This window comes from Cygnus olor, chromosome 21 (genome assembly GCF_009769625.2).
Source record: "Cygnus olor isolate bCygOlo1 chromosome 21, bCygOlo1.pri.v2, whole genome shotgun sequence".
In the NCBI taxonomy this organism is placed as follows: Eukaryota; Metazoa; Chordata; class Aves; order Anseriformes; family Anatidae; genus Cygnus; species Cygnus olor.
This window is the reverse complement of record NC_049189.1, coordinates 2469107-2483489: the sequence shown is the minus strand read 5'-3', so window position 1 is coordinate 2483489 and position 14383 is coordinate 2469107. Positions and strand designations below refer to the sequence as shown.

The window sequence follows — 14383 nt, the reverse complement described above, 5'->3', positions numbered from 1 at the left end:
CGGGGCTGTAGGGCAGCGCGGATCGACAAGGAACTGGCGAAGCGCCGGCTTCCCACAGCGCTTCAGCCCCCTCAACCTACTTAGTTTTTAAATAAATACCGAGCCCACTTAACGCTTTTTAAAAAAATACCCAGTAAAGGACTGCGTGTATATCATTCTTGAGGACCATCCTTAGAATTACATTAAAAAAAGGGACACAAAAAAATCAATTTTATTGTTCCTTCGAGTAAGGCATGATTCCAAAGATCACTTAAACAAATCACATAATGGCAACAGAACTCATACGAGGAGAATTTACAGCAATCCAGTGTGACAAGGGCAGTTCCTAATCAGTTCCCCATTTAAGACTGTACACAGCTAGAACTTGAAACACTTACATTAACATGGTTAAGGAACTTAACCGTAAAGAGAGATTACAATACATCACATCTCAGGAAATACTATATACAGCTTCTTTATTGTCTATCTTTTGAGCTAGGAAATAATGTCATTTAAGGACCATAAACCACTGCAGGTAGCATCTCACACTCTGTACGTTCTGCAACAAGCACTTGTGTTAGCTCAACACTGCAGGCCTGAAGAAACAGAATTTCACCTTGTTTCTTTATTTTGTTTTTTGAAAAGTGACACATCCTCTCCCCAGAACCTAAATGCTGAAATAATACAAGCCTAATGTTACTGTTTGTAAAATCTGCAGCAATCCTGCTCATTACCTACAGTCATATTTAATTAATTAGGTATTTAGATGCTGAGAGTTGCATGGCGTTCCAGAAACAGAGTCCTATATCCAATGTGATGCACAGATGTTCTTCCACTACTTTGTGGATATGTTTTTGTTCTTGGAAACTTGAAGTTTTCCATGGTTTCCAAGGGAAAGACTAATTAGAAAACTGTTGTTGAAGTTTTATACATCTCAAAGGTCTGCCTTTTAACCCAGACAATGACCAGAATCCAAGAGCTTCTGTGCAAAGTAGTCAACTCCTCTTGTTTTATTAGAGGACGTGTGAAATTAAAGACTGATATAACAAAATATCTCCTACCCTTTGCACAACAGTTTAAAGCATCGTATTAAGGAAGGTGTGCTGTTGCTACAAGAACATACTTGGCAAACGTAAAACAAATAATCCATATAACTCTTGGTCATGGAGCTTGTCTTGATTAGTGCACAAGAATCAGGAATGTGGCTGTGCTAAATGCCAGTAGGATCGTAGAGTGTTACTGGAGAGGAACTTCCAAAAGAAATTGGGCAGTATGACTGCCATCAGAGGAAGCATTTAAAAGGCAGAGCTCAGGCATAACACTAACGGATTCTCAACATGGAAAAAAAATGGTCCTTTTTACCAAACAGGAGGAACTGCTAAGAGTCACTAATGTGACTGGGGAAAGAAAAGGTCTGTTTTACAAGTGGACAGTAAATAAGACTGGTTTACGTAGTCCAATAAAAATAAAGGTCGAGAACTCTGCATATAAAAGTACACAAGAGAAACACTGGAAAACACCCCCCCCCCCAGTAAAACTGAATTATCATGCTGCCACCAAACAGGCAGGGCTAAAACAGCCACTAATAAACCCAGCTGTGTTAGAAATTACAAGTTCTAAAGTCCTCCCAGCTGGGGTTTCACAAGTTTTCCACTACTATGAAATAATATAAGATGCAAAAGTCTGCTAGCTTCTAACACGAGGCTCAGTTGATGAAGGGCATTACCTGACAACTGAGTTAGACAACCAGAAAGCCATTTACATTTTTGTACTCCCACAAGAGTAAAAACATGATACAAAACAGACTGTTTTCTGCTAAATACAGAGATTCTTGAAAGCATAACAAAAACACCTGAAAAACAGATCTCCACCTCACAGTCCACAGCTTTTTGCAAGTGATACAAACAATGACAAAAAATCAGACATCATACAACGATGAAAAAATGGCACTTCCCTCCCACTCAAATCTTCAGGGTATGTACCTCAGGCACCCAGTCATGTACAGGAACATAACCTGAAGCAAGCAGAAGACACAAGCACACGCTATTCAAACAGAGCCAAAAAGACAGGCTTCTTTAGATTGCCTGCCTTGCAAACACGTTTTTGGCCTCCACAGGAATGGTTCACTCAAACTAACAGAATACCTCACATTGGAAACGTAAGCACAAGCTTCAGTTTTGCAAGAACTCTACTTGTGACTTCCTATTAGAAATAATAGTTATTTTTTTTACCATAAAGACTACTATCTAAACTTTTAATGCCAAGCTATCTTTTAGAACAGAGGCAACTATTGAAAAATCAGCTCAATTTGTTAGTTTAGTTTTATTATCAAAAAGTCCACTTGAAGGCTTTTGTAGGTACATGTGTTTTTTTCAAAAAAATAAAAATTACTGATATTTAAGATTATTTTAAAGGAAAGACAAAAGTTAGCTTTTAATTGTTGATCAACCATGAAACCGAACTTCTCCAAAAAAGAACTCGTTATCAGCCTCAGTTTATGGTCCCCTTTAGTTACCTTTGTCACAGATACCTCCAAGATTCTTTACACAACCAGAAATGACAGAAATACCTTGCACATAGGGTAATAACCCCGAGTTTCTGAAAGGCAGCATTTTTGTTGCAGTCTGCAGTCTTAGAAGCAATGTTAAAAAAATCCTCATAAAAATACATAAAACAAAAAAATGCATATAAAAATGGTTTCTGATAGAAAGAGAGAGATCATGGCTCCTTTATGAAAAAAAAAAGGAAATTTTGGCAATCCATAAGTAACTGCACATATTTATTCCAACACTGTTTATATAGTGTCAGTATGTACAGTTGCATTTCAGTATTTTAAATACGGAAATATTGCATCCTGGTTGCATGTTAAATTTTAGCAGAAAAATCCTGTTTCATTGCTAGCTTTGTAGTTGGAAATAGCTCCTCATCAGTTCTTTGGGGCACGGACTTATTTCTACAGTTTACTTCAACTAAAGGTATACCAAAATAAGTCATTTGCTGAGACAGGAACTGGGGGGGGGAAGAGAGGGAGGTTCACCTTCCAGCTCTACAACACAAACAAATAATGGAAGATGCAGCACACAGTAACCAACAACTTGAAATTTCAGTTATGCACCAATTTCATTTCACTGCAAGCCTAATACAGGGATGGGGCAATGTTTTCACATTATTTTGATGGGTAAGGAGAACGGAATCATTTTCTTACAAGATACAGAAGTTCCTTCTCTAATATAGGCTTGTGTGTTATTTGCAGTCAAAAAGATCAAAAAAAACACATTTACCACATTGCATGACACTAGTTCCTCTGGTATTTCAGTTTCTCAGTAAATCAAGGCTTACTGGGTTCTTCTCATTGTTTTCTCTCTGCTTCAAGTTCCATGTCTGACCTGCTGTGAATTCAGAGGAACCACATCAGCATCAACAGCCGAAGAAAGAACCGCTTTCAGGAAGAGCTCCTTTGAGTTGCACTAAGTTGTAAGAATAAGTGACCATATTAATCATACGGTTTCAAATCCTTGGAAATTAGTGGCTCAGTATCTTCAGTCGTACTTTGTGCGGGTTGCGGGGCTGCAGCTGCCAGGCTCTGTATGGTTTCCTGCTGATGCTGCTTTGCCTTGTTATAGAGCAGAACTCCAATTGTCACTAGAACAGTCCCAATGGCTGAAAGGCTTGTGATTTTGTTACCAAACACAATAATACTTAGCCAGATTGACAGTGCATGCTTCACAGTACTAGCAACACTGGAAAGGAATTACAGAAGTTAGGGCCAAAGAAAACTCTCTCATATCCCCCACATGATCACACCTTAATGCAGTGGGATCTCTGTTTTACTTGCTATTAAAACACCGAGTCAGATTCTACTTTTCCTACTTAACATAATACTGTAGCCAAACTGGTTGTATATTAGCACTAGAATCTTTAAACTTATCTTAATTTTAGAATTAATAAATCATCTCATATTTTTGGTTTTAAGCATGCAGTATAACATTAGAAATTCAATTCTAGCTAAAACATATACCCAGACAAAACCAACACAACACAACTATCAATCACTACTGAGCTGTTACTATGCAGGTAATATAGTAGTATAAGCAAAAAAGAACCTGTATCTAAAACATACCAATAGTATAACAGGAATTGTTGTATACACAAATATAAACACATGCTTTTACGGCCTGTTAGGTAGAGAAAACTAACTTCAGAATACATGTAAACAGTGAACTGTCACAAGACTGTAGCAGGGACACCTGCATGTATAAAACAGCAGAGGCCTGCAAAGTTTAGGACCAGGGTTACCCCACAGGCCTCAGGGCTATTCATACAAATAATGAATTATTGAATCCAAACTATGCAACAGCCTATACTCCATCCTGCATTTAGATGTATTTAAGTATTGCCTTATCACTGAAGCAAATGTGAGCACCTCTTCCATAAACTCAACAGCATGTGTCAAATGCTGCTCTCCTCACATAACAAGGGAACAAACCAAGAAGTTTTGGTCATCTGGATGTGAAAAGATTTCTTCTTACATTTGGTACATTTCTGCATTTACATTATTTCTTTGCATGAAAGATTTATTACCTAGTTCCCAAACAGAAATACTAAGAAAAAATGAGTTCTTGACATGAAAAGACAGTTTTACCTGAAAGTCACAGGAGAAATTTTTCCCATCAAGGCATAGGCTGTAACACTTTGCAGGTGGAACAAGACTCCATCTATTAAGAGAAGTACAACAACATCTTGGTTGTAGCTGAAGCTCCTTCCACTTTTCCCAATCACTGGCACATCCTAAATGCAAAAAAGCATTTCATTTATAAACAAATCTAAAAGTGAATTTTCACCCTCCTCATTATTTTAATAAGATACTAGTTTTACATTTAAACATCACCAAAACAAGATCTAAAACATAGAGGACATTCATGTTCTCCAAGTTTTCATTCCTAAAAGATTAAAAGGAGCTCTTATCTGACTGAATTTTCCACTGTGTTCAGCTTGCCAGTGAGGTATTTTTGAACACTGATGCATAGCAATAAAATGCCAATACAGTAAGGATACATATTTATTGTGACACATTTTATTTACCTCACCTCAATTTCGCTTTTATAGAGTTAATATTCCTGCACACCACATAAATATTGGCAAAAAGTCAACAATTACTTAAGACTTGTATTTCAAATCTTTAGATAAAACTTTAAATGCATTTATAAAGTCAGACAAAATCATGATTTTGTCTGACTTTAAAATTCTGAATAAACCCAGGCTTTTTGGGTCACCTGTCAACTCAGGCCTGTGACAAACCATTTCTTTTAACATTCTCCCCTCTCCCCACAAAGCTCTTACAAATGAGAGATGAAGTGTATTTCATGGTGATTAAAAAAAAAAAAAAGAGAGGAATTAAAAGCAAAATTAAGGTTAACCATACGCACAAGTGAAAAAAAAACACAAATCAGTGTTAACAAATTCAAATTACCATGAAAAATATCCAAGCTGGAATAAGCATAACCACTGCAGCAGCACTTGTATAGAACTGCAGCTCTGGGGCCCTACAAAGGACAAAAAAAAATTAAAATTTTCTTTTTCTTAGAGCTGAAGAAAATTGCATCAAATTTAAATACATGCCTCCTTGATGCCTGTAAATACAATAATAAGTAATACAGAGAAGTTGTGTACTAAGCTCTGGGGACAACACATTCAGCAATCTCTTGCAAAGGTAGCATTTCGCGTTCTGTGTTGGCCACGACGGACTGAAGATAAAAGGCAAATATTTTCACGACCAACACGAGCAGTAAAATTTTATGGTAAAGTTCGTGTTTCAGAAGTTCATAAAGTTCATGGCAGCTTACTCCAATATAATTGTAAACACATGGATTCCTTATAGAGCCCAAGGTCAATCTTGAATCAAATCTGAAAAATTTTAAATACTTACGAAAATCTGTATTTGTCTCCACTGAGTAATTTTTTGGAAAAGACATTCTGCAAACTAGAAAAGAAACAAAAAACATTTACCTGTAAATATTAGTTATGACAAACAAATCAAACCATGAGAAAGACAACTGTTTCCCTTAGATACGTAGATATACCTTCTACACATTCCACCCCCCTCACCCGATCTCCAACCAAAGCTAGGCTTAAATTTTACTTTCTTCTAAATACTACATAGAATTAAATGAAATATTTTAAAGTATGGTAAATTTGAAAGGGTAGACAAAGATATTAAAGGTGAAAAAAGCTCTAGCAGATAGCATTGCTACTCTAGTGCACCCCTCTTGAAAATAACAGTTCTGAAGCATATTTTGGAAGCTTTCATACTGTCTTAACATGCTGTCATGCCTTATTCTATATATAGCTTCCTTATAAGAAGAGTGAGTCAATACATATTTCAAAGCGTTACTTTAAATAAGAACATGAGAATCATAACACCACCACTCTCAAGGTGAAATGTGACCATTTTTCAAAGTAGCTGTATTTCACATTCGTCTCCTGCTCTTTTAGGATTATTACACAGAAAACTCCAACCTGCTCTGTGACTTAATGTAAAACGTTGATATACTGCACGTGAAAAATGCTCATTTTATGTCCTCATGGACCCCAAGTTTCAACTTTCAGAACTATTTAACCTTTGCTCTGAAGCAGAAACAATTAGAACCCTAAATTAAACTAAATAACCCTAAAATAAATAAAAATAATCCATTGCCAGCTCCCCCCTTTTATTCCACACATGTACCTGTCGTTAAGCCTTACCAGTCCATGATATTAGTAGATAACGCTGCTGAGAAACCTAGAATGTTGAAACTGATTTCAGTAGCTGTACACAGAGCTAGCCCACCCATAACAGGAATGAGAGAGAGATTAACCAGCAGTCCTGAAAATGAAAAAAAAAAAATCCAGTTTCAGTTACTACATTTTCCTTGACGCATATGAAACTATATAATTTTAAAAGGTTTAAATTTGGCCTTAACTTCTTTATTTGAAAGTAACTTATTTGATTGCATTTTAAAGTTCAGAGGTTCTAAAGTGAGATCTCGGGCAACAGCAATATGCTCTTGAGAACAATATGGACATGTACTGACTGATAAAAATATCTGTCTTGGAGAAGAAAAATGGACTGACTGTCTTTGTTTCATCTTTTTCACTAAAAGACAGAAGAAAATTATACTCTCCCTGTTTACTCTGTGATTGGATTACTCTTCTTCCTCTGGCTCATTTCAGCCTTTTGCCGTTTGAGCTTTTCATCAGAAAGCAATCTATACATTGCTTCTGTATAATTCCTGTGATTTATAGCTGGCTAGAAGCAAAATCTCTTCAAGCAAATAGTATGCAATTGCATGTCAAATTACAAAGAAATTATACTGGAGACTTGAACTGTGGTAAGCCAGCTATTAAGTTTTTAGCAAGAGAGTGAACACAGTAAATAAATTCAAGGTTTTTAAATTCTGAGAGGCAAGCTGTCCTCCTAAGAAGAAACACACAGAACTTCAATTATTTAATGCTCCAATTACAGTTTCTTAACAGAAAACTAACTTCAGAGCAACACTGCCCTTACACAGCTACATTAACACAAATCTTTTTTCACTTATAAACACTCAACATACTGTGTTCAACAAGAACGATTCTTTCAGCAGTACGCAATGACCTACATTATTTCAGTGGTATCTCCCTGTCCATGGCCAAATAAATGACGCTATTATACAAGATATAAATATGATTTTAAAATCATATTTAAAAAGAGAACAGTACTCACCAGTGTATTCCCCTAATATCATCCTAGACATGATAACAGTGAATATAGGTGCAGAGCTTTTAACTGTTTCTGCAAATGAAACAGCCACATTTTTCAAGCTGACAAGCCCCAAGACTACTGTTGCAAATCTGTAATCAAAAAACAAATGAAATTAAGTAGAAAATAAAAGAACGCTTTAATAGCTGCTCTTACTTATCTAGCACAGAAAAGAATTACGTTATACTTTCCCTAAATTTTACCTGCAGTAACTAAGAATATGGGGAGGTGTAACTAGCAATCAAGTTATCAAATCGTGGTAGCTTGACTGAACTACAGTAACTGTTCAGCTTTATTCCACGGCACCTGCTAAGGAAATTACATCATTTGCAGTTATCCATCTGTGCTGCAAGTTAGGTATGCTACATATTTACCTATACTTTAAACAATTACATTACAATAAAACTGCTCTGAGTTAATAACTGCTGCCCTGATGGTTAATTTCAGCACTGCTACCCTATTACCATTTGTGCAGTGTTGAGAAAACTGAATTACATGTCTTTTTTTCTCTCCTAGACCACAGACTGATGCTATCCCAGCACACAGCAAATAATTACTTTTAGAAGGTAAATGTCAAGTCCGTATCACTTGAGGCAAATTGCTGGAAAAGGTGACAGAACAAAGCAACATCGTAATAAATACTACTATACTAAACAAATATCAGCCTCAAAAGAGAAGAGGAAGAAAGTAAATGGAAAGATAACATTATGAGGAGAAGTATGTCATGAAAGAGGTTAAAGTGATGGTAGGCAAAGCTAGCCAAAAATTGACAGTTGGAAAAATGAACATCGCATTTACCGATAGGAACTAAAAATAAAATTATCTTGTGATTTTGGAGAAGAAAGATGAATAGTATTTTCCAAACACCTTCCAGTCTTTCTATGAAAGTAAGAAAGAAAAGGAAGAGAGAAGAAAAACACAGCTTCTGTTCAGAACACAATGAACAAATGGGATATATCTCTAATTTAACCTTTTACCTCATTAATCCAACAAACAGCATTATCATGATGAAATTGGGTGGATAAGAGATGCGTGTTTTGTGCTGGTACAAGCAGCATGGAACAAACATTTTTATACAGCCAATGAAGGTGGTTGAAAGCATTTGAACAGCACCTAAAGAGAGATGGGGAGAAAAATCAGAAGACAATGGGAACGTCACAGATCAAGCATCATGAGAAAATTTCTTACATAAACTTATCTGCAGTGTTTCTAGACTTTATGGATTCTCACAAAAGTCCTTTACTTCTACATCTACCAGCAAGGCAGCAGAATAAAATAAGATCACAGTTAAAATGCTTTTTGTTTGCCCTTAAAAAAAAAAAACACACAGAAAAATAAGCCCACATGAAGGCAACTCTTGCATTTTTACACACAAACAAGTTAATCTTGTTAATTATCTCGTTAATCAAACAAGTTAATCAGCTCTGTAGACTATCAACAGCTTACTCAGTTTTATTACATTTTTCAAGAACCCACACTACCCTCTTGCAGAAAAAAAACAAAAATTTAATTACACTTCCCCCCCTGCCCCCAGCTGTTATTTCTCAAACACCATTTTACAGCTCCTCTATGAGCAAAATTTCATTGCGTCTTCCAGAAGGTGGAGGGACAAGAGAAGGAAAGGACGCCATCAGAAAGTCCTTTAATAGCTGAGATTACAATTTACAAGTTCTCAGCCCCAAAATCCACACCCACATCTCCTAACTAGGTCCTTTTCACTTCAGCTGAACCATTTACTCCCTCAGCTTTATATAGGAGGAGCTGTCATTGTCAAATATGTTACTGGAATTGAAGTGTAAATGAAAGGTAGGATTACCTAACATGCTGGGCTCTCCTTCCAGTAATGAAAGAATGTATTTGTTAAGAAAAAGAGTGCAAAAGCTGAAGAAAAACCACAAAGTGAGGTAGATGAGAGCATGAGAATTCCAGATGCCCAGGTCTGACTCAATGACTGTAGTCTCTGTGATAGTTATTTTCAGAACGTTCTCCTCTGGTACACTATCGCTCCTTGCGATTACAAATTTTTCACTCCTGTTAGCAAAGAGTGAACCCAAATGAAATAGTGGTTTTCCCTTTGGCTTTTCTTCAAGGAGGGGAGGGTTAGGTTCCTCCGGTGTCTCAGCACTTGTCGCAGTTGACATGATGACATTAACAAACTAGTATCCGTCCTTAATACAAAGCAACATTGACTTAGCACAGAACAGCACTTAGAGGGGAAAAAATATCATGTGATTAATCTTTCATCTCCAATGGCCTCTAAAAGCGTATTTGGTCCTCCAAATAACATCTTGCATAAACTTCAGATGCTTCTTCATGTGCTTTGTTCCACTTTTTCCACCTAAGAATGAAAAAAACAGAAGGAAAACAAAATTTAGCCATGAACATAACAACACTTTAAATCCCTAACACAACAAAAATACCACATTTTTGCTTGCTATGTATGAAAGATGAAAAGTATCTCGTCTTCGGTACCTCGTCTTTCCAACTGAATTTTGCACTGCTAATGTGACTATGACCTTTACTTTTCCCAAATTACGTAACATTAGTTAGTATCATAATGCTAACAAAGTCCAAAGAAAGAAAGAGCACTTGAGCAGCTTATCTGCAATATTAAAATATGTGGTCGGATTTATAGCTTTCTAATTTGCACTCTATGTTTTAGGAGCAAAAGAAAAAAAAATTATTAGATGAGAATGAAATGACAAAGTCTTTTGCTCCTCAACAAATAAGCACTAGGGGAAATTAGAGTTTAAATGTTGTATTTATTTAAATCTAAAAGTACATTTGCTGGACAGATAATATGGTGGGCCTTATGCAAATAAAGTGGTTCTTGTATGGATAGTTAATCATTGGACATCTTGGAAAAGATGTCTGAAATAAGATCATAACACTACAGTGCATCAAACAGTGACAGCACAGGAAATAATCAATGCTAAGACAAAATACAAGGGTTCTAAACAAGAGCTACTGCACCTGCCCTGATTTTGTTAACAAGCGAACAGGATACACTATTTTCTTCATGCTTTTATAATGTCCAATATGGTATCTCAACAACAAAAGATAATCATAAAGAGGCACTAAAAATTAATTTTATGATGTCAGTTGACATATTCTACTTTACATAGAAATTTTCCATTCCTTGTGTGCTCTATTTCTGTTGTTACAGTCACGCACAGAACATTTCCACCCCATCACCTTATCCCTTTCCATTTATCAGGGAATCATGTTAGCAGCACATTGAGGTACACCTGACACATTCATGTTAAACCACATACACACGAGTGTGTTACCCAGCTTAAAACAAAACTAGCATAACATGAAAAAAAAAATGCATTCTTTAAGATAATTTGCAATGAAAACCTGGTTCTTCCTTTTTCATGTCTTTTAGAAAAAAAAGAAACAAGCAAAAAAACACTATACCTTTAAAACCATTAAGCTACCAAAACTTTGTTAATACTTCTCCTATTCACACTACTCAATTAAAAACAAAAGTAATTATGCACAACAAACTTTCACCTTCAGTAGCACTGCATTTTTGTATTTTATATCACCGATTCCACATGTGGCAGGAAGTAGAACAGCAATAAGAAAAAACACACCCCTAAATTACTGACCTGCTGCCTTAAATCAACTGGAAAGTCTTAAATTGGCTGAAAGAGTTCTCCATCTGGAAGTAATTCAATCATCCTCCCTTAAGAACAACCAGCAGCTGATGTTTACCAATAGATGAAAACGTGGCAGTAGTTGGTAGACTGTTTCTGTTGGATTACGTGCAAACATTGAGTCTTCCAGCTCACAAGAATGAGAAGCATGCTGCACATTTTACACTCATCCTTGCATCTTCTCCCATTTTCAACTATATTAACAAAAAAAAAAAGCTTTAAAGGTTAAAACATAGGGAGCATAAACTTTTAAAGCCTCAAATTTTGACTTACAAGAAGTAACTACTCTTAGTAGTTCAAAGTTTACTTAGGACTGCATTCGTTTCAAACTTAAAGGGGAGCAGAGAAAAACCCGTTCTCAGGGAACTTTTAAGAGTGAGGAAAACAAATAAACGCACATGCAGCTAATGTCTTCAAGCATCTAATTTTAATAAAAAATACTACTCTCCCTCAGTTTTTAACAGAGCAGTCATACTTGGATGAGAAAAACAGCACTGACTCCCATACTCGCATCAAATTGAACCCAGTCCATCATGGTTTGGTTACTACATCACTTACACTATTTTCTATTGTGTACAGGTGGCCTTTGTAAGAACGAACCTTATTTTGCTGCCAGCCAGACTGCATGAATATATAGAAATGAAAGATATCTGTATGGTGCCTTCTCTGGAAGTGGTGTCACAGTTCAATAAGCACCAGGTCACAGCTTCTGTGACACATGGTAGCCCCTTCACTCGCTCCTGCTACAATAAATGAGTTTTGGACCAAACCATGGAAACTGTTCTCCACTGAAACTTAAGGCTGCAGGAAAAACACTGCTCTTAATCCCTGCTAGGATTAGTGCAGATCATCTACTCTTAATCCACACCTGTGCAGTTTAACCACATTGTTGTAACAGCAGTATGAAGTCTACATGAATAGTTTTCTACAGAAAAAGAAGAAAAGACACCCCAAGTTTTGCAGACAATAAAACGCAGAGGCAACACAAATTAACAAGAACGTGCACGCTACATTTTTGCATTAGTTTTCAAATACAACTATAACACTCCACACTGAAGTAGGTAAGAGAACAAACAAGAAATAAACCTCATGTAAAGTTTTACAGCAGTAAAATTGTCTAACACAATTTAGAAGCAAGCAAAATAAGTTTTCCTTTTCTGGTGAAGAGAAGATTTGTGTCACATCACCCCACCAAAGAAGAACAACTGCAGAGCCACAAGTGCAAGGCAGCTGGTGAAAATCCCATTGCAAGTGCTGAGCAACATAACAGGACCCTGAAACATTCTGCAGCTGGCCTTCGCTGAGCTTTTACCAGAGCTGCAGATTAGGGAAGGGCAGTCAGCTGGGCTGCCTTCGCCCAACTCTAACAACCCCCACTCATCTTGTTTGAAAACATGTTCAGCCATGTTTTATAAAAAAGCAAAAGGCAAGAGGAAAAAAAAAACAACTTGGATATTAATTGTTTCAATGGGATAATCAGGCATGCTCCAAAAATCCTCATAATAGTATTCACTTAGCTTTCTTTTTATGAGACAATGCAGTTTTAACCTTTAGGAAACTGTCAAAAATAAAAAAAGACAACAACACAATTGTTCCATATAGCCAGAGTCTTACCTTAGAACTGAAAGGCTAAAATTGTTTAAAGATTAACACATACAGTGATAAGAAACAAATTAGACAGGTGAAAGAGGAAATATGGTGTCTTTTAAAAGTTACATATACTGTGCCTAGACACCGCTGATTGTGAAAATAAAAAATAACATTTCCAGCACTACAGATTCTGTGCTTTTTAATTAATTCTTGCAACTCTAGCTTAGCACAGTTACAGATTTAATATAAAATTGTGCTGTCACAGAGCTGACCTTGAAGCAGATACCTTTTAGTTGGAAGCTCTCATTGTGTCTTATACAGCAAAGCAGTTTCTGACCATCACCGTTGCACGTGACACCCCTGGTTCCTTATCGCACTCATTCATCCACGATTGGAAGAGCTCTGGACTTTGGAATGATCACCATCTGACAGGGAAGATAAAAAGTCATTGCTACGGTTCTTTTGGCCCCTTGTTAATGCACACAGACAGATACCTTTTGAGAATATCCACGAAGACCTCTGTAAGGTCAGTCCTATATTCCACACAGAAAACCTCAAAAAAAGTTGCAAGTATTTGAGAAAGCAGAGCTAGCCTGACAGCAAAAAAAAATGACCAGAGGTCGGTGTGCATGTCAGAGCCTACAGCCACAGCACACAAGGCACCCACACGCTGCCTGCAGCAATTGCCAGGCAATTCCTCCTTCCCAGTAAGCAATAAATTTGCTAAATGACAACGAGAGATAACCAAAGACGTTTATAAAGGCAGACCACGAACACAATCTAGAAGCACTGATGCCTCCTGCACAAAGGGATGCCCACACCAGCTGAGGTCGCCCAAGCCCTCCTTGTAGCCCAGCTGCACGCCCGATGGCCCCATCCTGCCCACCTTGCACCTCGGGGCCGGTCCCGCAGCCCGGGGTAGGGCTGAGTCAGTAAATCAAGGCGGTTTTAGGGTAAAAAGGCGAGAATAAATGAGTCGATCCAGTGCAAGGGGCCAGGGCTCCGCCGCCGGGAGCTGCCGGTAACGGGCGGGGAAGTGACGTCCCTGCCGCCCCCGGAAGAAAACAGAAAGTAAACAGAAAAAAGCACCTCAAATCCTTCGGAAGAAAGGCACGAATCCTTCGTACATTGCACAGAAACGTGACCCTTTCTTTGCAGTTTTCTAAAAATCTCAGGAAGGGTTACTGGAAGAAAGCTACGTGCTGACGACGTGTGCTGTGATAGAAAAGCAGGATGTAGGTTGTGATAAAGCAGAAAAATCCAGGCTGAGATCACTTACCGACAGAGTTCTCCCTTCCTCAGCAGCTTTGAAGTTTCGATTCCACTGTAAAACATTTCTCTCTTTTCCCAGGAAAACCCTGCGCTTGTGTCAATT

At 37.3% G+C, this 14383-nt stretch overlaps 1 protein-coding gene across 9 annotated transcripts; it reads right to left on the bottom strand.

The window, feature by feature from the left end:
* Positions 1–197: 197 nt before the first annotated feature.
* Positions 198–14305, bottom strand: LOC121058137 (solute carrier family 35 member E2A-like). Of its 9 annotated transcripts, none has more exons than XM_040533236.1 (11): positions 14288–14305; positions 13295–13433; positions 11371–11612; positions 9573–10094; positions 8734–8869; positions 7721–7848; positions 6721–6841; positions 5906–5959; positions 5450–5522; positions 4622–4767; positions 198–3719 (listed from the first exon to the last, which is right to left on the bottom strand). In XM_040533236.1, the coding sequence occupies exons 4-11, from the start codon at positions 9895–9897 to the stop codon at positions 3473–3475; spliced, it is 1230 nt and encodes a 409-aa protein (XP_040389170.1). In that variant the 5' UTR covers positions 9898–10094; positions 11371–11612; positions 13295–13433; positions 14288–14305; the 3' UTR covers positions 198–3472. The 9 variants fall into 9 exon arrangements, with proteins under 9 accessions (XP_040389170.1, XP_040389169.1, XP_040389168.1 ...); XM_040533235.1 differs by lacking the exon at positions 14288–14305 and adding an exon at positions 13895–14073 and having other exon boundaries at positions 13281–13433; XM_040533234.1 differs by lacking the exon at positions 14288–14305 and adding an exon at positions 13895–14073.
* Positions 14306–14383: the final 78 nt, after the last annotated feature.

Coding starts and splice junctions, on each gene's coding strand:
- LOC121058137 (XM_040533236.1), bottom strand. CDS start 9,897: ATGTCAACTGCGACAAGTGCTGAGACACCGGAGGAACCTAACCCTCCC. Junction 6,842..7,720: donor GATATTAGGGGAATACACTG/GTGAGTACTGTT, acceptor TTTCATTTTCAG/GACTGCTGGTTAATCTCTCT. Junction 4,768..5,449: donor CAGCTTGGATATTTTTCATG/GTAATTTGAATT, acceptor TTTTGCATTTAG/GATGTGCCAGTGATTGGGAA.